Below are 17,604 nucleotides of genomic sequence, written 5' to 3'. Positions count from 1 at the left end.
ATAAATTCTAACACTTATGGTCAGTTGATATTTGGAGAGAGCAAGAACATTAAATGGAGAATGACTGATGTTTTCAAAATTTTTAAATGCTATGTTTCAAATGACACAATCAAAAAATGAAAAGATAACCCACAGAATGGATAAAAATATTTGCAAATCATATATTGGATAAGGGTCTAGCATCCACAATATATAATGAATACTTAACTACAACAATAAAAAGACAACCCAATGAAATATGTGTAAAGAATTTAAATAATTTCTCAAATAAAATATTCTAATAGCTAATAAGAAAATGCAAATATTCTCAACATCATTACACAACAGGGAATGCAAACCAAAAGCACAGTGAGAAACTAATTCACACCCACCAGGATGGCTAAAGTCCAAAAGGCAGACAATAACAGAGTTGAGAATTTAGAGGAATTGGAACTCATACCTTTGTTCATTGCTGGTGCAATACATAATGATGAAAATTGTTTTTTACCTAATAGAAATAAAAGCTTATGTCCACACAAAAACTTGTACAAAAATAACATTATTATGATACGAATATCATTGGAAAGCAGAGATAAGACATGCCAGCTGAGACACCCAGTGGACCACCCAACTCCAAGCAAAATCAGTAGCTTACTAACAGTACACAAGTGAGGCCAGTCCAGCACAAGGAGATCTTAATGAGATCAGAGGATATTTAAGAATTGTGAGCTAAATAAATAGTTGTCCTTTTAAGCCACTAAATTTTGGAGTAGTTTGTTATGGAGCAACAAAAAGTGTCTAAGGAATCTATAAATGACTAAAACAAGGAATAGAAGTAAGAATATATGAAAATATGTAATTTTCAAGCACAGTAAAATAAAATACCTAGCAAATATGTGAAACCTATATGAAGAAAAGTTCACAAACTAAGGGGGATTAAAAATTAATTACAGAGAGTGGGACTCCTGAGATGGTGAAATAATGAGGTCTGCAAATCCTTTCCACAATAAGCAATGATAAAAGACAAAAATGTCAAAAACATGTCCAGAATCTGGCAATTGACCAAGGGCTAAAATGAGAAATATTAATTAAAGAAAAACTATTTATCCTATGGTAAGAACAGTGGGAATCTGTGACATTTCACCTGAGGTTGTCCCCAACCACATCTCAAATTGTATTGTGTGGTAATTCTACCATGGTAGGTCAAGCCATAAAATCCAGACACCTCCCTATCAGAGGAGGATAACTTGATTTGGTGTAGAGCGGGGCAAAACTATGTGCCCAGATATACTGTCAAAAACAGTAGTGATCCCTGTGGCAAATGAATATTGAAGGGCATCATCACAGATAAACTTAGGCTGTGATACTGGTTATTTCAAGCAACAGACCAGAAGATGAGCCAGAAATCTAACATGGAATTGGTGGGGGGGGGATATAATAGCCATAATGGGTCTTGACAACCTTCCATATATCCTTTATAGTCTGGAATATTCCATTCATGCACCAGTTAATACTCATGCTCAGGGAGACTAAAAGGGGTCTAAGATATCGACAAGTTCATGGCTGAACTTGAAACATTACTCACTACCTGAGGAGATGTGAGAAAGTCCTATAAAAATCAAAACCTACCTGACTTGAAAATTGCATGAAAATTGAATACTTTCCCAAACAGACAAATCCATTTGCAAACGGTAGAAGCCTACTAGCTCAAATGTTGGAGCACAGCCTCTGACCAGTCATTGGCTGACCACTAAGATATGTTCACCCGAGGTCAACCACAAAAATCCTGGCTTAAAAGTAGAAACAAGAATTTAAAAAATAGTAAGCACAATAAAACAATGTTACCCATATATTTGAAAATGCAGTCATTAGAAACTATGAGGTAGACCTTACTGGATTTAGCACACGAAACTTAAAAGCAACTACAGTAAACATGGAACTGAAAGGAACCATGTTTAAAGAAGTAAAGGAATGATGACATTGACTCGTAAAAAAGAGAGTATCAGTAAAGAATATAAATTATACATTATAATGTACAGCTTGGTGATGATGGCTAGTAACACTGCATCATATACTTGAATGTTGCTAAGAGAGTAGATCTTAAATGTTCTCACCACAAAACAGAAATGAAAATTAATTATGTGATGGGATGGACGTGGTAGCCAATACTATAGTGGTAATCATTTTGTAATTTATAAATGTATCAAGTCAACACATACACATTAAACTTACACAGTTATGTGTCAATTATATCTCAATAAACCTGAGTAAAATAGAAAAAGCAAATAATAATTATAAAATTGTAAAAAAGAATTAAATAGATACTTGAGTTGAAAATATAATAACTAAAATTATATGAGCTCACTAGCAGAAAGAATAAATGAAAATAATAATGTATCAATAGAAATTATTCAACATAAAGAACAGAAAGGAAAAACAAGAAAGAAGTGAACAGAATCTCAGACACCTGTTTGACACCATAAAGCAAATACACATTTACATAATGAGCATCTTAGAAGGAGAGGAGAGATAGAAATGATCACAAAACAAAACAAAACAAACAAAAACAAAAATACAAAACTTGAGTAAATAATAGCTAAAAACTCCCAAACAATGAAAATCACTAATCTACGCATTACTTAGGCTCAACAAACTTCAAGTAAGATAAAATCAAAGACAATGACACATAGACACATCATAGTTGTAGTTACTGGACAACAGCCACAAGGAGAAAATCTTTATAATGAGAAGAAAAAACTGGTATATCACCTATAGGAGAAGCACAGCAAGGTTAAGAGCTGACTTCTCGTTAGAATCAATGGAGACCAGGTGGGGTTACAAATTCAAAGTGCTACTACAAAATACTCTCAAGCAAGAATTCTATACTCAGCAAAACTATTCTTCATAAGTAAAGGCAACAGAAAGCCATTCTCAAATTTTAAAGAGAGAGAGAGAGAGAGAGAGAGAGAGAAGTCAGTGATAGCAGAGCTGCTCTGCCAGAAATAATAAGGCAAGAAATGATAATAATCAGGAAATTCTCAGGTTGAAAAGATGACACAAAACAGTAACTCATATCTACATAAGTATAATAAAGAACATTGGTACTAGCAATAGCAAAGTATAAAACAATAAATATCTTGTCTTTTCTTCTCTAAAATTAGTTTAAAAAAACTTGCAAAAGACAGTAATTTATCCTTTTTTATTTTTTTTCTTTTTTGGCCAAGCGGCTTGCGGGATCTTAGTTCGCCAACCAGGGGTCAAACCTGGGCCCCTGGCAGTGAAAAAGCCTGCATCCTAACCACTGGGCCATCAAGGAATTCCCACAAAAGACAATAATTTAAATTTCAAGAAAGGGTGGTATAAACTCATCTCTCCCTGTTCCTCCAAGCTGATCAAAATTATAAAAAAGTATAAACCCTGAAATAATATAACAAAAAAATCATAGGAAGTCTCTAAAAGGTGGAAGTAAGAAGGTACCCGTACAGGTATGCTAGGAATGGAAGAACAACATAGCTTCTCAGCAATTCCCAACACCCCATCCAGTGGCAAAAAAGTAGTCCAGGTAGAAATGGAATGAGAAACCCATTAACACTGTGATGCCTAGATAGTAACCTTTGCACCACAGCATGGAACTTCTCATTAACGAGCTTGAGACAACAGGTGGCCTGGACCAGGAAACAGCCATTTGGTCCTATTGGCAGTATCAGCAGGGAAGAGTGAAACTCTCTGACAAAATATCTCCACCCCCACAGGCTTGATGTCTCCTGTACCTACCTAGAAACACTAGGCAGAATGACCCTGGGAAGCAACTCCCACATGCACAAACAGTACAAGAGTCCCACTGGCACTGGGTGGACCAGGGAGACACTTTCCACCTGCACAGGCCCACCATCTACAATAGTCCACTCAGAGGCAAAAGGAGGAGATGGGGGAAGGTCCTTCCACTCCTGCAGGCAGGACAGGCAATTATCACTGGGACCCGCAGAAACAGCGACTGAACCAAGAAGACCAAAATAGCCCTTTGAAGGCTCTGAGAACTTTTGTCATTGAATTCAACCCATATAACTTGGTCAGGACTTAGGTGCTACAACTAAGGAGTCTGAATGAACACAATAAAAGATTTAAGTAGAATGAAGAACTGTGTAACGTAATAGTCAAAATTTCCAGAAAGCAACTGAAAACAATTTGCCATACCAAGAACCAAAATCACAACTTGAGGGAGAAACGTCAGTCAATACATGTCAACACCAAAGTACATCACTTGTTAGAATTATCTGACAAAGATTTTAAAGTAGTCTTTGTAAAATGATGACAACAAATAATTAAAAATTATCCTTCATGGGAGTGGAGTCAGCAAAATGGAGAACTAGAAAACACCAAGCCTTCATTTTTCTCTGGAAACGTCAAAAGACAACCAGAAACTGGCTGAAATAACCTCATTGGAACCTCCAGAAAACCTCAGGAAAACATTCAAAGGTCTACAAATGTCCAATCAAGAAAAAAACATCTTGAAAATGACAGGAAATTTTGTGGTGTTTTCACTCCCCTATGCCCTATTCCCTTCCCCAGTGTGGCATGGTTTAATCTGGAGGAAATGGTAGTCCATTTCCCAATTCCCTCCCTTATACCAGGTGGAGCAGAGAAGACCTTATCTGCAATGTTCTGACCTGTCTGGAAGGTGCCTGAATGGCTGTTTTCTGTGTCACCTGGTTATTTTATCAAATGCTGAATTTTCAACAAAAATCACAGTGTCTTAGTCAGTTTGAGCTGCCCTAACAAAAACACCATAGACTGGGTGCTCAAACAACAAACATTTATTTCTCACAGTTATGGAGGCCAGAAAGTTTAAAGATTAGGTTTCCAGCATACCCTGTGTCTGATGAGAACATGCTCCCTGGTTCAGAGATGGCCATCTTGCCATCTTCCTGCTCTGTCCTCACATGGTAGAAGAGGTGAGGGAGCTCTCTGGCCTCTCTTTTATAAGGGCACTAATCCCATTCATGAGGGCTCCACCTTCGTGACCTAAGCCACTCCCAAAGGCTCCACTTCCCAGTACCATCACTGTGCAGTAGTATAAATTTTAGAGGAACAGAAACATTCAGTCTATGTTACAAGGCAAACAAAGAAAAAAAGCATGGCCCAAATGAAGGAAATAAATTGGCACAAACCATTCCTGAGGACATAGAGACATACTAGACAAAGTCTTTAAAACAACTGTCTAAAATAGGCTCAAAGAGCTAAAGGAAAACAAAAAGAATGAAGGTAAGTCAGGAAAATGATATATGAATAAAATGAAAATATCAACAAAGATATAGAAATTATAAAAAGAAACCAAACAAATTCTGGCATTGAAAAATGCAATAACTGACCTGAAAATTGAGTAGAAGGATTCAACAGTAGATTTAAAGGGTCAGAAGAAAGAAGCAGTAAACTTGAGAAGAGGGTAACTGAAATTATTGAGTCTGAGAACCAGAAAGAAAAAAAAGGAGGGGCTTGTGGGATACCATTATGCAGAACAATATATGACTTAAGGGAATCCCAGAAGAAGAAGAGAGATTATTTTAAGATATAATGGCCAAAAGCTTGCCAAATCTGAATAACCACATGAACACACAAATCCTTAAGCTTAAATTCTAAGAAGGATAAAGCCAAAGAGACCCACACCAAGACAAATTATAATCAAACTGTCAAAAGCTAAACAGAATATTAATATTGAAGGCAGCAAGAGAAAAGTAACTAACCACATAAAAGGGGTGAACTAAGATTACTAGCCAATTTCTTAGCAAAAACTTTAGAGGACAGAAGACTAGGGGATGATATATTTAAAGTGCTGAATGCAAAATGCAACAGGCACTTTGGAAGACAGTCTGGCAGTTTCTCACAAAAAAATCAAACAAAAAAACCTACTGTTACCATATGATGCAGCAATCATGCTGCTTGATATTTACCCAAAGGAGTTAAAATATGTCAATACAAAAACCTGTGAATGGATGTTAATAGCAGCTTGATTCATCTGCCAAAATTGGAAGCAACCAAGATGTCCTTTAGTAGATGAATGGATAAATAAACTGTGGTACATACAGACAATGCAATATTACTCAGTACTAAAAAGAAATTAGCTCTCAAGCCATGATAAGGCATGTAGTAAAGTTAAATGCATGTTACCAAGGTAAAGAAGCCAATCTGTAACAACTACATACTGTACATTTCAACTGTATGATCTTCTGAAAAAGGCAAGATTATGGAGACAGTAAAAGATCAAAGGTTATTAGACATTATGGGTATGGGAATGATGAATAAAAATTACTAAAACTATTTTATAGGTAACATGTTTTAATATGTTAATTATATGAAATTAAAAATAAACTAATAGAGATTTGATTTCCAATTTACTACTGATACTAGTAATTTAAATTCATTAAGGCAGAGATAAAGCAAAAATTATTATTTATTGTCCTGTGTTAAAAATTTATTCCAACACTTTTTATAACCTCCCATTGCTAATATAAATTAACATAAGACAAATAAGTGAAAGTATACTTACTAAATTTTTTTCAACTACAACGTGCATTTCTATATACTGAGAGAAGTCTGCAAGTGGCTGAAAAAAAATCACAAACTTTAGATAAAAATTGAAGAATCATTTAATTATTTTAAGTAATATACTACTTCACAAATTCAACATTGAAAATTCAGTTTTCTATATGAAAATAGAAATCATTTTCAGAATATTGCCTTTGTCATGTCTTTCGCACCTGATCAATCACTTAATTTACTCAGAAAATAACTTTCCTCTACCTTCCATCCTCCATATCCTCACTGGTACTGGGCTACTCATATGATTCTTTTCCCTGAGGAAATTCTTCCCTTGACTTGCCATTATGTGTATATTTATGTTCGTTTAATGATTCCATTATACATTATTATGCTGTATGATTTTATCTATGGCCTTGAAAGAGTAGGGGCACATCTCTGTGTTTAGAGGGGTGGGATTTCATCTGAAGGATAAAGCTAATCCTTGTATAAATCACCACAGAAAAAAGTGAGCAACAGAGAAACAAAATGACTGGGTTTCTTAAACTGCACCATAGATATTTCAGGATGTGGAATCTGGTTATGATGTCATTTAATTAGACCACAGTGGTTAAATTAGGCACAAATGTGAGGCCTGATGGGCTTATGGTCTGTGTGACTTACACTCTGCCAACAAGTTATAATTGTTGTAACTACGTTTAATAAAATATTACTTATGTTCATCATTATTTCTACATGAAGTTAACCTAGGAGGAATGTACTAGGGAAAATTTGGAAGACAGTCTTTGTGGGCACTTTAAGACTGTAGTGCAGTTAACTCAAAATAGTTTGTTACTACAATAGCATACCACATATAAGCACTGGACAAATTTATAGAAGCAGAAAAGGAGGATCAAATTTCAAAAATTGAGAAAACTTTTATTATGTGTATTTTAATGCCTGAATTTTTTTTCTTTTTACACTGGTATTTAATCCTTTGAAAGTTCAAAACTATCACATTTTAGTTAAACCATTTTCCTTAATATAAAGAGGAGCAATAGAGAAAAACAAATCCAGGATTTAGCAGAGAAAAGTGAAGATTATAGTAATTTAAAGGAAAAAAAGTCAATAGGTCAGTAAGACAAATTTAGGGGTGAATGATCATTCATTTTTTCCCTCCATTTAAAAATTTTCTTTTAAAACCTTGGAGACTTGAGGGATTCTTTTTTGTTTTTTGTTTTTTTTTAATGCAAATGAAATCCCCTTATGGTCTAATTGGTTTATTTTCATTTCCATCCAAAAGGAAGCACCGAATGCTTCATGATAGTTTTGCTTATAGGATTCCAAAGTTTCATTGAAGTGCCTAAACAAGGAAATGAACTTTATTCGAGGAGAAAAATAAACATTTATATTAATTGAAACTAACAAAATATTAATGGTTTGAGGGATTCAAAGCTATTTCTTTGTTTTAAGCAACATAAGTGTTAGTTGACTTACATTTCCTGAAGTAATCCTTGTTTATTTTCATCTTTGAGACAGGGATTGATGATATTTAGCTGATTATAATTTATTCATTTATTTACTGGACAATAAGCTTTCATGGGGAAAAGATATAGTCCGTTTTAGCAAAATAATTAAAAATTTAAGACAAAGATGCATAAAAGAATGCCAAGAAATCTGTATATTGGGAAGGTGGGCAGGTGTTAAGATTTCAGAAGACCTCAAAAGCTATTTTATTTAGTAAATGAAAGTAGCCAATAAAGAAAACCAATTTCTTGGAAATGTGCTATATAAAGTTGACATCAATTGCATGAAAGTTTGCTTTGGTCAAATAAACACTAAAGAATTGGAGCTAGGGAAGAAGATTGGAGAACACTACTAAATGATCCAATTGCAATATAGTTGGATTAAAAAGTTAAAGTTAAAAGATACCAAAGCCCACTGGTAAGAATATTCAGGAAGTGAGAGGGACATGAAGATGATGATAGATGACAGACGATATAGACAGATAAATAGATAAATAGGTAGATAGTTAATGTGTGTGTTTGTGTATTTTGTTTAACTTGGGCAGTCATTATGTCCAATGTAAGAACAATAACTCAGAAAAAATTGGAATAAGAGTGGGAGATCTATAAATCACAGTAGATAAAGCCGTGAAAAAATATACAAGACAAACAAAAACCTGAGACATAACACAAGAAATATCATTATCTAGAACATGAGTGTATAAGGAATAGTCAGAGAAAGCGAGATAGAAAGTGAAGCAGGAGAATTTTATCAGAGAGTAAAGTGAGTTGAAAATTCCAGAAAGATTTTATATTATTTCACCATTAACATTATACTTAATAGTGGTGGACTTTCTTCTTAAAATTGGTCCAAGACAATTTTTTTCTTCCTTTTCATAATTGAAAAGGAAGAACATAATCTTTATTTAAGATGACATCATCTTATACTTAGAAAACTACAAAAAGTACAATAAAAAACTAATACCCAATTTAAACAAGTTTGCAGAATATGAAATCAGTATACAAAAGTCAATCATTTCCAAACATGAATAATGAGAAATCCAAATTTGAAATAAAATTTTAAATATGAAATAGCATATAAATGACAAAATTTGTAGAAATAAATTTAACATAAGAAGTTTGGCTGACAACTTGCAGACAACTATACAAAAGATTGTGGTAAAAAATTAAAGAAGACCTAAAAACAAAAAGTTACTCAATGTTCATGGATAGGACGAGTTAATATTGTTAAGTGGCAATATTTCCAAGATTAATCTACAGAATCAACAGAATCCCAGCTTGCTTTTTCAGGGAATTGAAAATAAGTGAATTTTAAAATTTATTTGGAGATTGACAGTATCAAGAATAGCCAAAACAATCTTGAAAAAGAACATTACTGAAGGATGTACACTTACTAATTCCAAAACTTATTTCAAAGGCATAGTAGTAAAAAGTGTGGCTCTGGCATAAGAATAGACATAAGATCAATGGAGTATTATTGCAGGTGCAGAAATAATCCCTAACATCTATGGTCAACTGATGTTTGAAAAAAAGGGCCATGAAGATTCAGTGGAACAAACATGAGTCTTTTCAACAAATGGTGTTGGGAAAACTAGATATGTATATGAAAAATGATGAACTTAGAGCCCTCCTTCACTCCATACAAAAATTAAATTAAATTGGATCATATATTGAAATGTAAGAGATTAAAGAATAAAACTTTTGGAGGAAATATGAAATAAATTTTGTACACCTGGTGTGATGGTTAATTTTTTCTGTGAACTTGCCTGGGCCAGAATGCCCAGATTTTTGTTCAGAAATTACTCTGGATGTCTCTGTGAAAATGATTTTGGATAAGATAAACATTTAAATTGGTGGACTTTTAGTGGAGTAGATTACCCTTCATAATATGTGTGGAGCTCATCTGATTAGTTGAAGGCCTTATTAGAACAAAGACTACCTTTTAAGCAAGAAAGAATCCTTCCAGCTGACTGCCTTTAGACTTGAATACAACTCTTCCCTTGTCTCCAGCCTGCCAGTCTACAGTCTACTCTAAATCCTCTCATTCTCCCTCTCTTTGTGTGTGTGTGTGTTTCCATCAAATATATATGTGTGTGTATACACACACACACACATATACATATATTCTGTTGGTTCTGTTTCCTTGGATAGGTGTCTTTCTTGAAAAATACCCTTAGCCACTGTTGGTGCAGAGCTGAGATTGTTGAAAACCAAACCCAGAATCTCATTTTGTGAGTGGATGAACTACAACACAAATTGAATTTCCACCCTCACAGGGTGTCTACTGGAGGAAATAAGATCCTAAAAATTGGAATGGGGGTATATGGGAAACTCTGATGAAGCTGGGGTCACTAAACCCCTAAATTCTATTTTTTATAATTAATTAATTATTTATTTATTTACTTGTTTGTTTGTTTGTTTATTTATTTATTTAGGCTGTGTTGGTTCTTCATTGCTGTGCGTGGGCTTTCTCTAGTTGTGGCCAGTGGGGGCTACTCTTTGTTGTTGTGCACGGGCTTCTCATTGTGGTGGCTTCTCCTGTTGCGGAGCACAGGCTCTAGGCATGCGGGCTTCAGTAGCTGTGGCACACGGGCTCAGTAGTTGTGGCTCGTGAGCTCTAGAGTGCAGGCTCAGTAGTTGTGGCATATGGGCTTAGTTGCTTCATGGCATGTGGGATCTTCCCAGACCAGGGATTGAAACCATGTCCCCTGCATTGGCAGGCGGATTCCTAACTACGGTGCCACCAGGGAAGTCCCTAAACTTCTAAATTCTGATGAGTCTTCTTTGCCAGTAGAAGCAGTCTCTCCATCCCTGGATAAGGATATAAGGAAAATGTAATGGCCTACCCTGAGGCAGTTGCCTTAAAAGACACTAGTGATTCTTCTCAGCATCCTAGAAAAGTATCTTCATTTTATGTGAATTTATGTGAATGTCACTTATGTTTATTATATCAAAACTTTGATATAATGGATATGGAGAAAGGAGAGCATCTGCAGACAACAAAGGTCTGGATCACAGGGAAAAATGCCACTAACAGCAGAAAATGCCATCTTGGTGTTCTGGAAAACTGAATGACTAGTTTTAAGACTTACAATATGTTATGAAGTTTCTGGTATCACTCTCTCTCTCTTTCTCTCTCTCATATACATATGTTAATGTAAATAAGTTTTTATCAGAAAAAATACATTTTTTATATTGCTGCATAGTAATAACTATATAGCTTATTCAATTGATCACTTACCTCTATAATTTGTATTTTATAGGGCTTTTCTCTTGACTCACTATCCTTCTCAGCATATAAAGAAGCACTTGTATTCCTATGTTTTATTTGATAAATCACATGTTCAAAACCAACTGAAGGCTCCAAGGGCTCAATTCCATAACTTACATTTTCAAATTGTAGTAAGCCCCTAAAAATTCCAAAAACTAAGTGAATAAATAAAATAGTTCATTTTTCACAAAGTCAATAAAATGACACAATCAGTTTTTTTTAATAGTATGCAGGTTATTTTCATTCTTAGCCATATGTGGTGAAGTAAGAAAAAGTTACCGAGTATCCACAAATTTACTGAGTGGAACAGAGTAGTAATGCTATTGGTATTTACCAAGCTATTAGTACTCTGTGGTCTCCACATACACTAAAAAATCTTAATTTAGGAGAAGAGTAGGAGACAGTACAAAAGTCTCCATGCTGTGCTTTTCCAATGACAATTTCCCACTATAAGCCATGCCTCACTTTATAACTTAGCAAAGATCACGGAAACTAAAAGCTGGTTCTTTGAGAAGATAAATAAAATTGATAAACCTTTAGCCAGCCTCATGAAGAAAAAAAAGGGAGAGGACTCAAATTAATACAACTAGAAAGAAAAAGGAGAAGTTGAAACTGACACCATAGAAATACAAAGGATCATAAGAGACTACTACAAGCAATTATATGCCAATAAAATGAACAGCCTAGAAGAAACGGACAAATTCTTAGAAAGATACAACCCTCCAAGACTGAACCAGGAAGAAATAGAAAATATAAACAGACCACTCACAAGTACTGAAATTGAAACAGTGATTTTAAAACTTCCAACAAACAAAAGTCCAGGACCAGATGGCTTCACAGGCGAATTCTATCAAACACTTAGAGAAGAGCTAACACATGTCCTTCTCAAACCATTCCAAAAAATGGCAGAGAAAGTAACACTCAGAAACTCATTCTATGAGGCCACCATCACCCTGATACCAAAACCAGACAAAGGTATCACACACACACACACACACACACACACACACAAATTACAGGTCAATATCACTGATGAACATAGATGCAAAAATCCTCAACAAAATACTAGCTAACCAAATCCAACAACACATTAAAAGAATCATACACCATGATCAAGTGGGATTTATCCCAATGATGCAAGGATTCTTCAACATACGTAAACCAATCAGTGTGATACACCACATTAACAAACTGAAGAATAAAAACAATATGATCATCTCAGTAGATGCAGAAAAGGCTTTTGACAAAATTCAACACCCATATATGATAAAAACTTTCCAGAAAGTGGGCATAGAGGGAACCTACCTCAACATAATGAAGGCCATATATGACAAACCCACAGCAAACATCATTCTCAACAGTGAAAAACTGAAAGCATTTCCTCTAAGATCAGGAACAAGACAAGGATGTCCACTCTCTCCACTTTCATTCAACATAGTTTGGAAGTCCTAGCCATGGCAATCAGAGAAGAAAAAGAAATACAAATTGGAAAAGAAGTTAAACTGTCTGCAGATGACATGATACTATACATAGAAAATCCTAAAGATGCCACCAGAAAACTACTAGGGCTCATCAATGAATTTGGTAAAGTCACAGGATACAAAATTAATGTGCAGAAATCTGTTGCATTCCTATACACTACTGATGAAAGCTCAGAAAGAGAAATTGAGGAAACAATGCCATTTACCATCACATCAATAAGAATAAAGTACCTAGCAATTAACCTACCTAAGGAGGCAAAAGACCTATATTCAGAAAACTGTAAGATACTGATGAAAGAAATCAAAGATGACACAAACAGATAGAGAGATATAACATGTTCTTAGATTGGAACAATCAATATTGTGAAAATGACTATACTACCCAAAGCAATCTACAGATTCAATGCAATCTCTATCAAACAACCAATGGCATTTTTCACAGAACTAGAACAAAAAATTTCATAATTTATATGAAAACACAAAAGACCCCAAATAGCCAAAGCAATCTTGAGAAAGAAAAATGGACTAGAGGAATCAGGTTCCCTGATTTCAGACAATACTACAAAGCTACAGTAATCAAGACAGTATGGTACTGGCACAATAACACAAATATAGATCAATGGAACAGGCTAGAAAGTCCAGATATAAACCTATGCACCTATGGTCACCTAATCTATGAAAAAGGAGGCAAGAATATAAAATGGAGAAAAGACAGTCTCTTCAATAAGTGGTGCTGGGAAAACTGGACCGCTACATGTAAAAGAATGAAATTAGAACACTCCCTAACACCATACACAAAAATAAACTCAAAATGGATTAAAGACCTAAATGTAAGACTGGATACTATAAAACTCTTAGAGGAAAACATAGGCAGAACACTCTCTGACATAAATCGAAGCAAGATCTTTTTCTGATCTACCTCCTAGAGTAATGAAAATAATAACAAAAATAGACAAATGAGACCTAATTAAACTCAAAGGCTTTTACACAGCAAAGGAAACCATCAACAAAACAAAAAGACCATCCACAAAATGGTAGAAAATATTTGCAAATGAAACGACCGACAAGGGATTAATCTCCAAAATATGCAAACAGCTCATACGCTCAATATCAAAAAATGAAACAACCCAATCAAAAAATGGGTGGAAGATCTAAATACACATTCCTCCAAAGAAGACATACAGATGGCCAAGAGGCACATGAAAAGATGCTTCACATCACCAATTATTAGAGAAATGCAAATCAAAACTACAATGGGATATCACTTCACATGGGTCAGAATGGCCATCATCAAAAAATCTACAAGCAATAAATACTGGAGAGGGTGTGGAGAAAAGGGAACCTTCCTACACTGTTGGTGGGAATGTAAATTGGTGCGGCCACTATGGAGAACAGTATGGAGGTTCCTTAAAAAACTAAAAATAGAGCTACTATATGATCCAACAATCCTACTCCTGGGTATATATCTGCAGAAAAGCATAATTCGAAAAGATACATGTACCCCAAATTTCACTGCAGCACTTTTTACAATAGTCAGGACATGGAAGCAACCTAAATGTCCATCAACAGAGAAATGGATAAAGAAGATGTGGTACATATATACAATGGTACATTACTCAGCCATAAATACAGAATGAAATAATGCCATTTTTAGCAAAATCTATGGACCTAAAGATTATCATACTGAGTGAAGTGAGTGAAGTAAGTCAGACAGAGAAAGATAAAAATCATATGATATCACTTATATGTGGAATATTTTTAAAAAGGTACAAATGAACCTATTTACAAAACATAAATAGAGTCACAGATGTAGAAAACAAACTTACGGTTACCAAGGGAGGAAGGTGGGGTGGGATGAATTGGGAGATTGGAATTGACATACACACACTACTATATATAAAGTAGATAACTAATAAGAACCTACCATATAGCACAGGGAACTCTACTCAATACTCTGTAATGACCTATATATGAGAATAGAATCTAAAAAAGAGTGGGTATACGTATATGTATAACTGATTCACTTTGCTGTACAGCAGAAACTAACAGAACATTGTAAATCAACTATACTCCAATAAAATTAATTTAAAAATAAAGCTTCTGATTATAATTTTTCAAATTTGAAAATTATTTCTTAAAAATTCCATTTTTTGTAACCATAAAATTATGTATAACAACCTGAGTCCAGTACATGTGCTAATGATCACCATAGAATGTGGATAACCTTCAATATACCCTTGGTAGTAGCATAAGTTCTGAAAAATAAACACATATATTTCCATTAGAATAATTCATGTTAAATGCACTATTCTCAAATACTTAAAACACACACACACACACACATACATATGTATGTGTCAAGCACTAATTGTTGCCAAAATGGATTTATAACATCATTAGATGAACATTTGGGTCAGTTTTCCAAAACTGTCCCTACATGTCCCAAAGAATAAGTACACTTCCATGATTTTTTCTGTTATAAATGAAACATGACAACCCAATCATTAGGATCAAGGTAAAAATCATCAAAAACTTGTTTCTTCAAACTCTTCTGACTTAATTTTTCAAGGTAGATGTAAAAAATAAATAAACCCAAAAGATAATTTTTTCTTTTCAAGATTACTTTAGTATAATGGCAGAGTAGCTTGCATTGGATTAGCCTTCTCATCAATGATAAATGTAGACTCTGAAAAATTATTTTTTAAACTCCAACAACAAAGGCAGGCAAGAAAAGGTGAGAGAAGGGAATCAACAATAGAAAGACGAAAACTGCATTTACTGAGTTTTGTGTTATACTGGTTTTCACCTGAGGGCCTCCCCTTGGCAGGGCAGCACAAAGTAGCAAATGTTCCTACAAAAAACACAATCTTACTGACCCTGAGAACTCTTTAGAGAAAAGAATCACAAGCTCTCCAATGTATCATGGAATATCACCAGTATATGATTTAAAATATTAGATATATGAATAAAAGAAAAATGTGGCCCATAGTCAAAAGTAAAACCAGAAAGAAACTGACTTCAAAATAACACCGGATTTTGGAATTAGTAAATAAATGGATTTAAAACAGATATTAAAAACATGATGAAGAAAATTAAGGAAATTTTGGGCATAATAAGGGAAGCAATTAGGAAATTCAGCAGAGAAATAAAATGTTACAAAAATGCTAACTCTAAATTCTAGAACAAAGAAATACATTTAAAATGAAATACACTGGATATGTTTTACTGACACTGCAGATGGCAAAAAGCAAAAACAAAAACAAAAAACAAAAACCCTAGAATACAGATCTATAGAAACCATTGAATCTGAAAGAAACCTGAGAGAAAACAAGCTTTAAAAATGGAATATGGCTGCAGGAACCTGTGGGACAATGTTATCTAAAATATGTTTAAATGGAGGTCCAGAAAAATGGAAAGAGAAAATAGGTATAAAAGTATTTGAAAAAATCATGGCCAAAATTTCCCCAAATTTAGTGAGAAACCACATTTATAGATTGAGACAATGAATAAACAAATGGGCAATGGCCAAACCATATATAAAAATAGAACTCTGACCTGCAGGAAACCAACCTCTTTTTTTTTTTTTTTTTGTGGTACGCGGGCCTCTCACTGTTGTGGCCTCTCCCATTGCGGAGCACAGGCTCAGCGGCCATGGCTCACGGGCCCAGCTGCCCCGCAGCATGTGGGATCCTCCCGGACTGGAGCACGAACCTGAGTCCCCTGCATCGGCAGGTGGACTCTCAACCACTGCGCCATGAGGGAAGCTCCAACCTCTTTACTAACAATAAATAGCTGACTTTGTAGGAAGTCATGCTGCTATCTCCAGTAATAATCCAGGGAGCTAACCAATAACTTATATAGCAATCAGTCCTAATAACAAAGACTTGATTAAAAACTATCAGCTTGTTCTTCCCTGGTGGTGCAGTGGTTGAGAATCTGCCTGCCAATGCAGGGGACACCCGTTCGATCCCTGGTCTGGGAAGATCCCACATGCTGCGGAGCAACTAAGCCCGTGTGCCACAACTCCTGAGCCTCCGCTCTAGAGCCCACGAGCCACAACTACTGAGTCTGTGAGCCACAACTACTGAAGCCTGTGCTCCACAACAAGAGAAGCCACCTCAGTGAGAAGCCCGTGCACTGCAACGAAGAGTAACCCCAGCTTGACACAACTAGAGAAAGCCCATGCACAGCAACAAAGGCCCAACACAGCCAAAAATAAATAAATAAATAAAACAAAACTGAAAATAAATATATAAAAAATAAAATAAAAACTTTCAGCTTCCCTAATTTTTGTCCCTGCTTCCACCTTAGAACCAAGGAGAGAAAAGCCAGATAAACACTCCAATCACATAGTTAACCCATCTACAGCAGCCCCCACCAACAACCTTCAGTCAGAGCACACCTGAGGTCTTCCCTTCCTTCCACTATAAAGCTTTCCCACTCTTCTGCCTGCCTTTGCGTATCTGCCAAAATGCAAGTGAAAGTGGATGACGTCCTTGCTATGAATAAGTAACCTTTGTTTATTCTCATTTGCTTGGTTTTTATTTATTTCCACAAGACCTAAGGAACCAATCATATAATAAACTGCTGAAAACCAAAAATGAAGAGAACATCTTGAAATAAACCAGAGAAAAGTAACATATAACATTCATAGGAGTAATGATGTAAATAATGGTACTTCTTTACATACACACACACACACACACACACGTAAGGAGGCAGGACACAATGAACAACAACAACAAAAATGCTGAGAGAGGAAAAAACCCTGGCACTTAGAATTATATATTAAGCAAAATTATTCTTCAAAAATAAAGATATGGAGAGTTAACTT

The 17,604-nt window shown here is 35.0% G+C and overlaps 1 protein-coding gene across 1 annotated transcript in view; it reads right to left on the bottom strand.

Annotated features, from left to right (window-relative positions):
• The window catches only part of LOC308608110 (disintegrin and metalloproteinase domain-containing protein 2-like), a gene marked incomplete at both ends in the record, with an annotated part of 70,143 nt that overhangs the window by 42,672 nt on the left and 9,867 nt on the right, over positions 1 to 17,604 (bottom strand). The window contains 3 exons of the mRNA XM_081220785.1: positions 6,524 to 6,580; positions 11,260 to 11,428; positions 14,949 to 15,025. Coding sequence (XP_081076911.1) covers positions 6,524 to 6,580; positions 11,260 to 11,428; positions 14,949 to 15,025 — 303 coding nt within the window. The remainder of the gene's footprint in view (positions 1 to 6,523; positions 6,581 to 11,259; positions 11,429 to 14,948; positions 15,026 to 17,604) is intronic.

This window comes from Mesoplodon bidens (assembly GCF_964165515.1).
Source record: "Mesoplodon bidens genome assembly, chromosome: 20".
In the NCBI taxonomy this organism is placed as follows: Eukaryota; Metazoa; Chordata; class Mammalia; order Artiodactyla; family Ziphiidae; genus Mesoplodon; species Mesoplodon bidens.
Note: the sequence above shows the minus strand (reverse complement) of the source record. Positions and strands in the feature narration are given on the sequence as shown.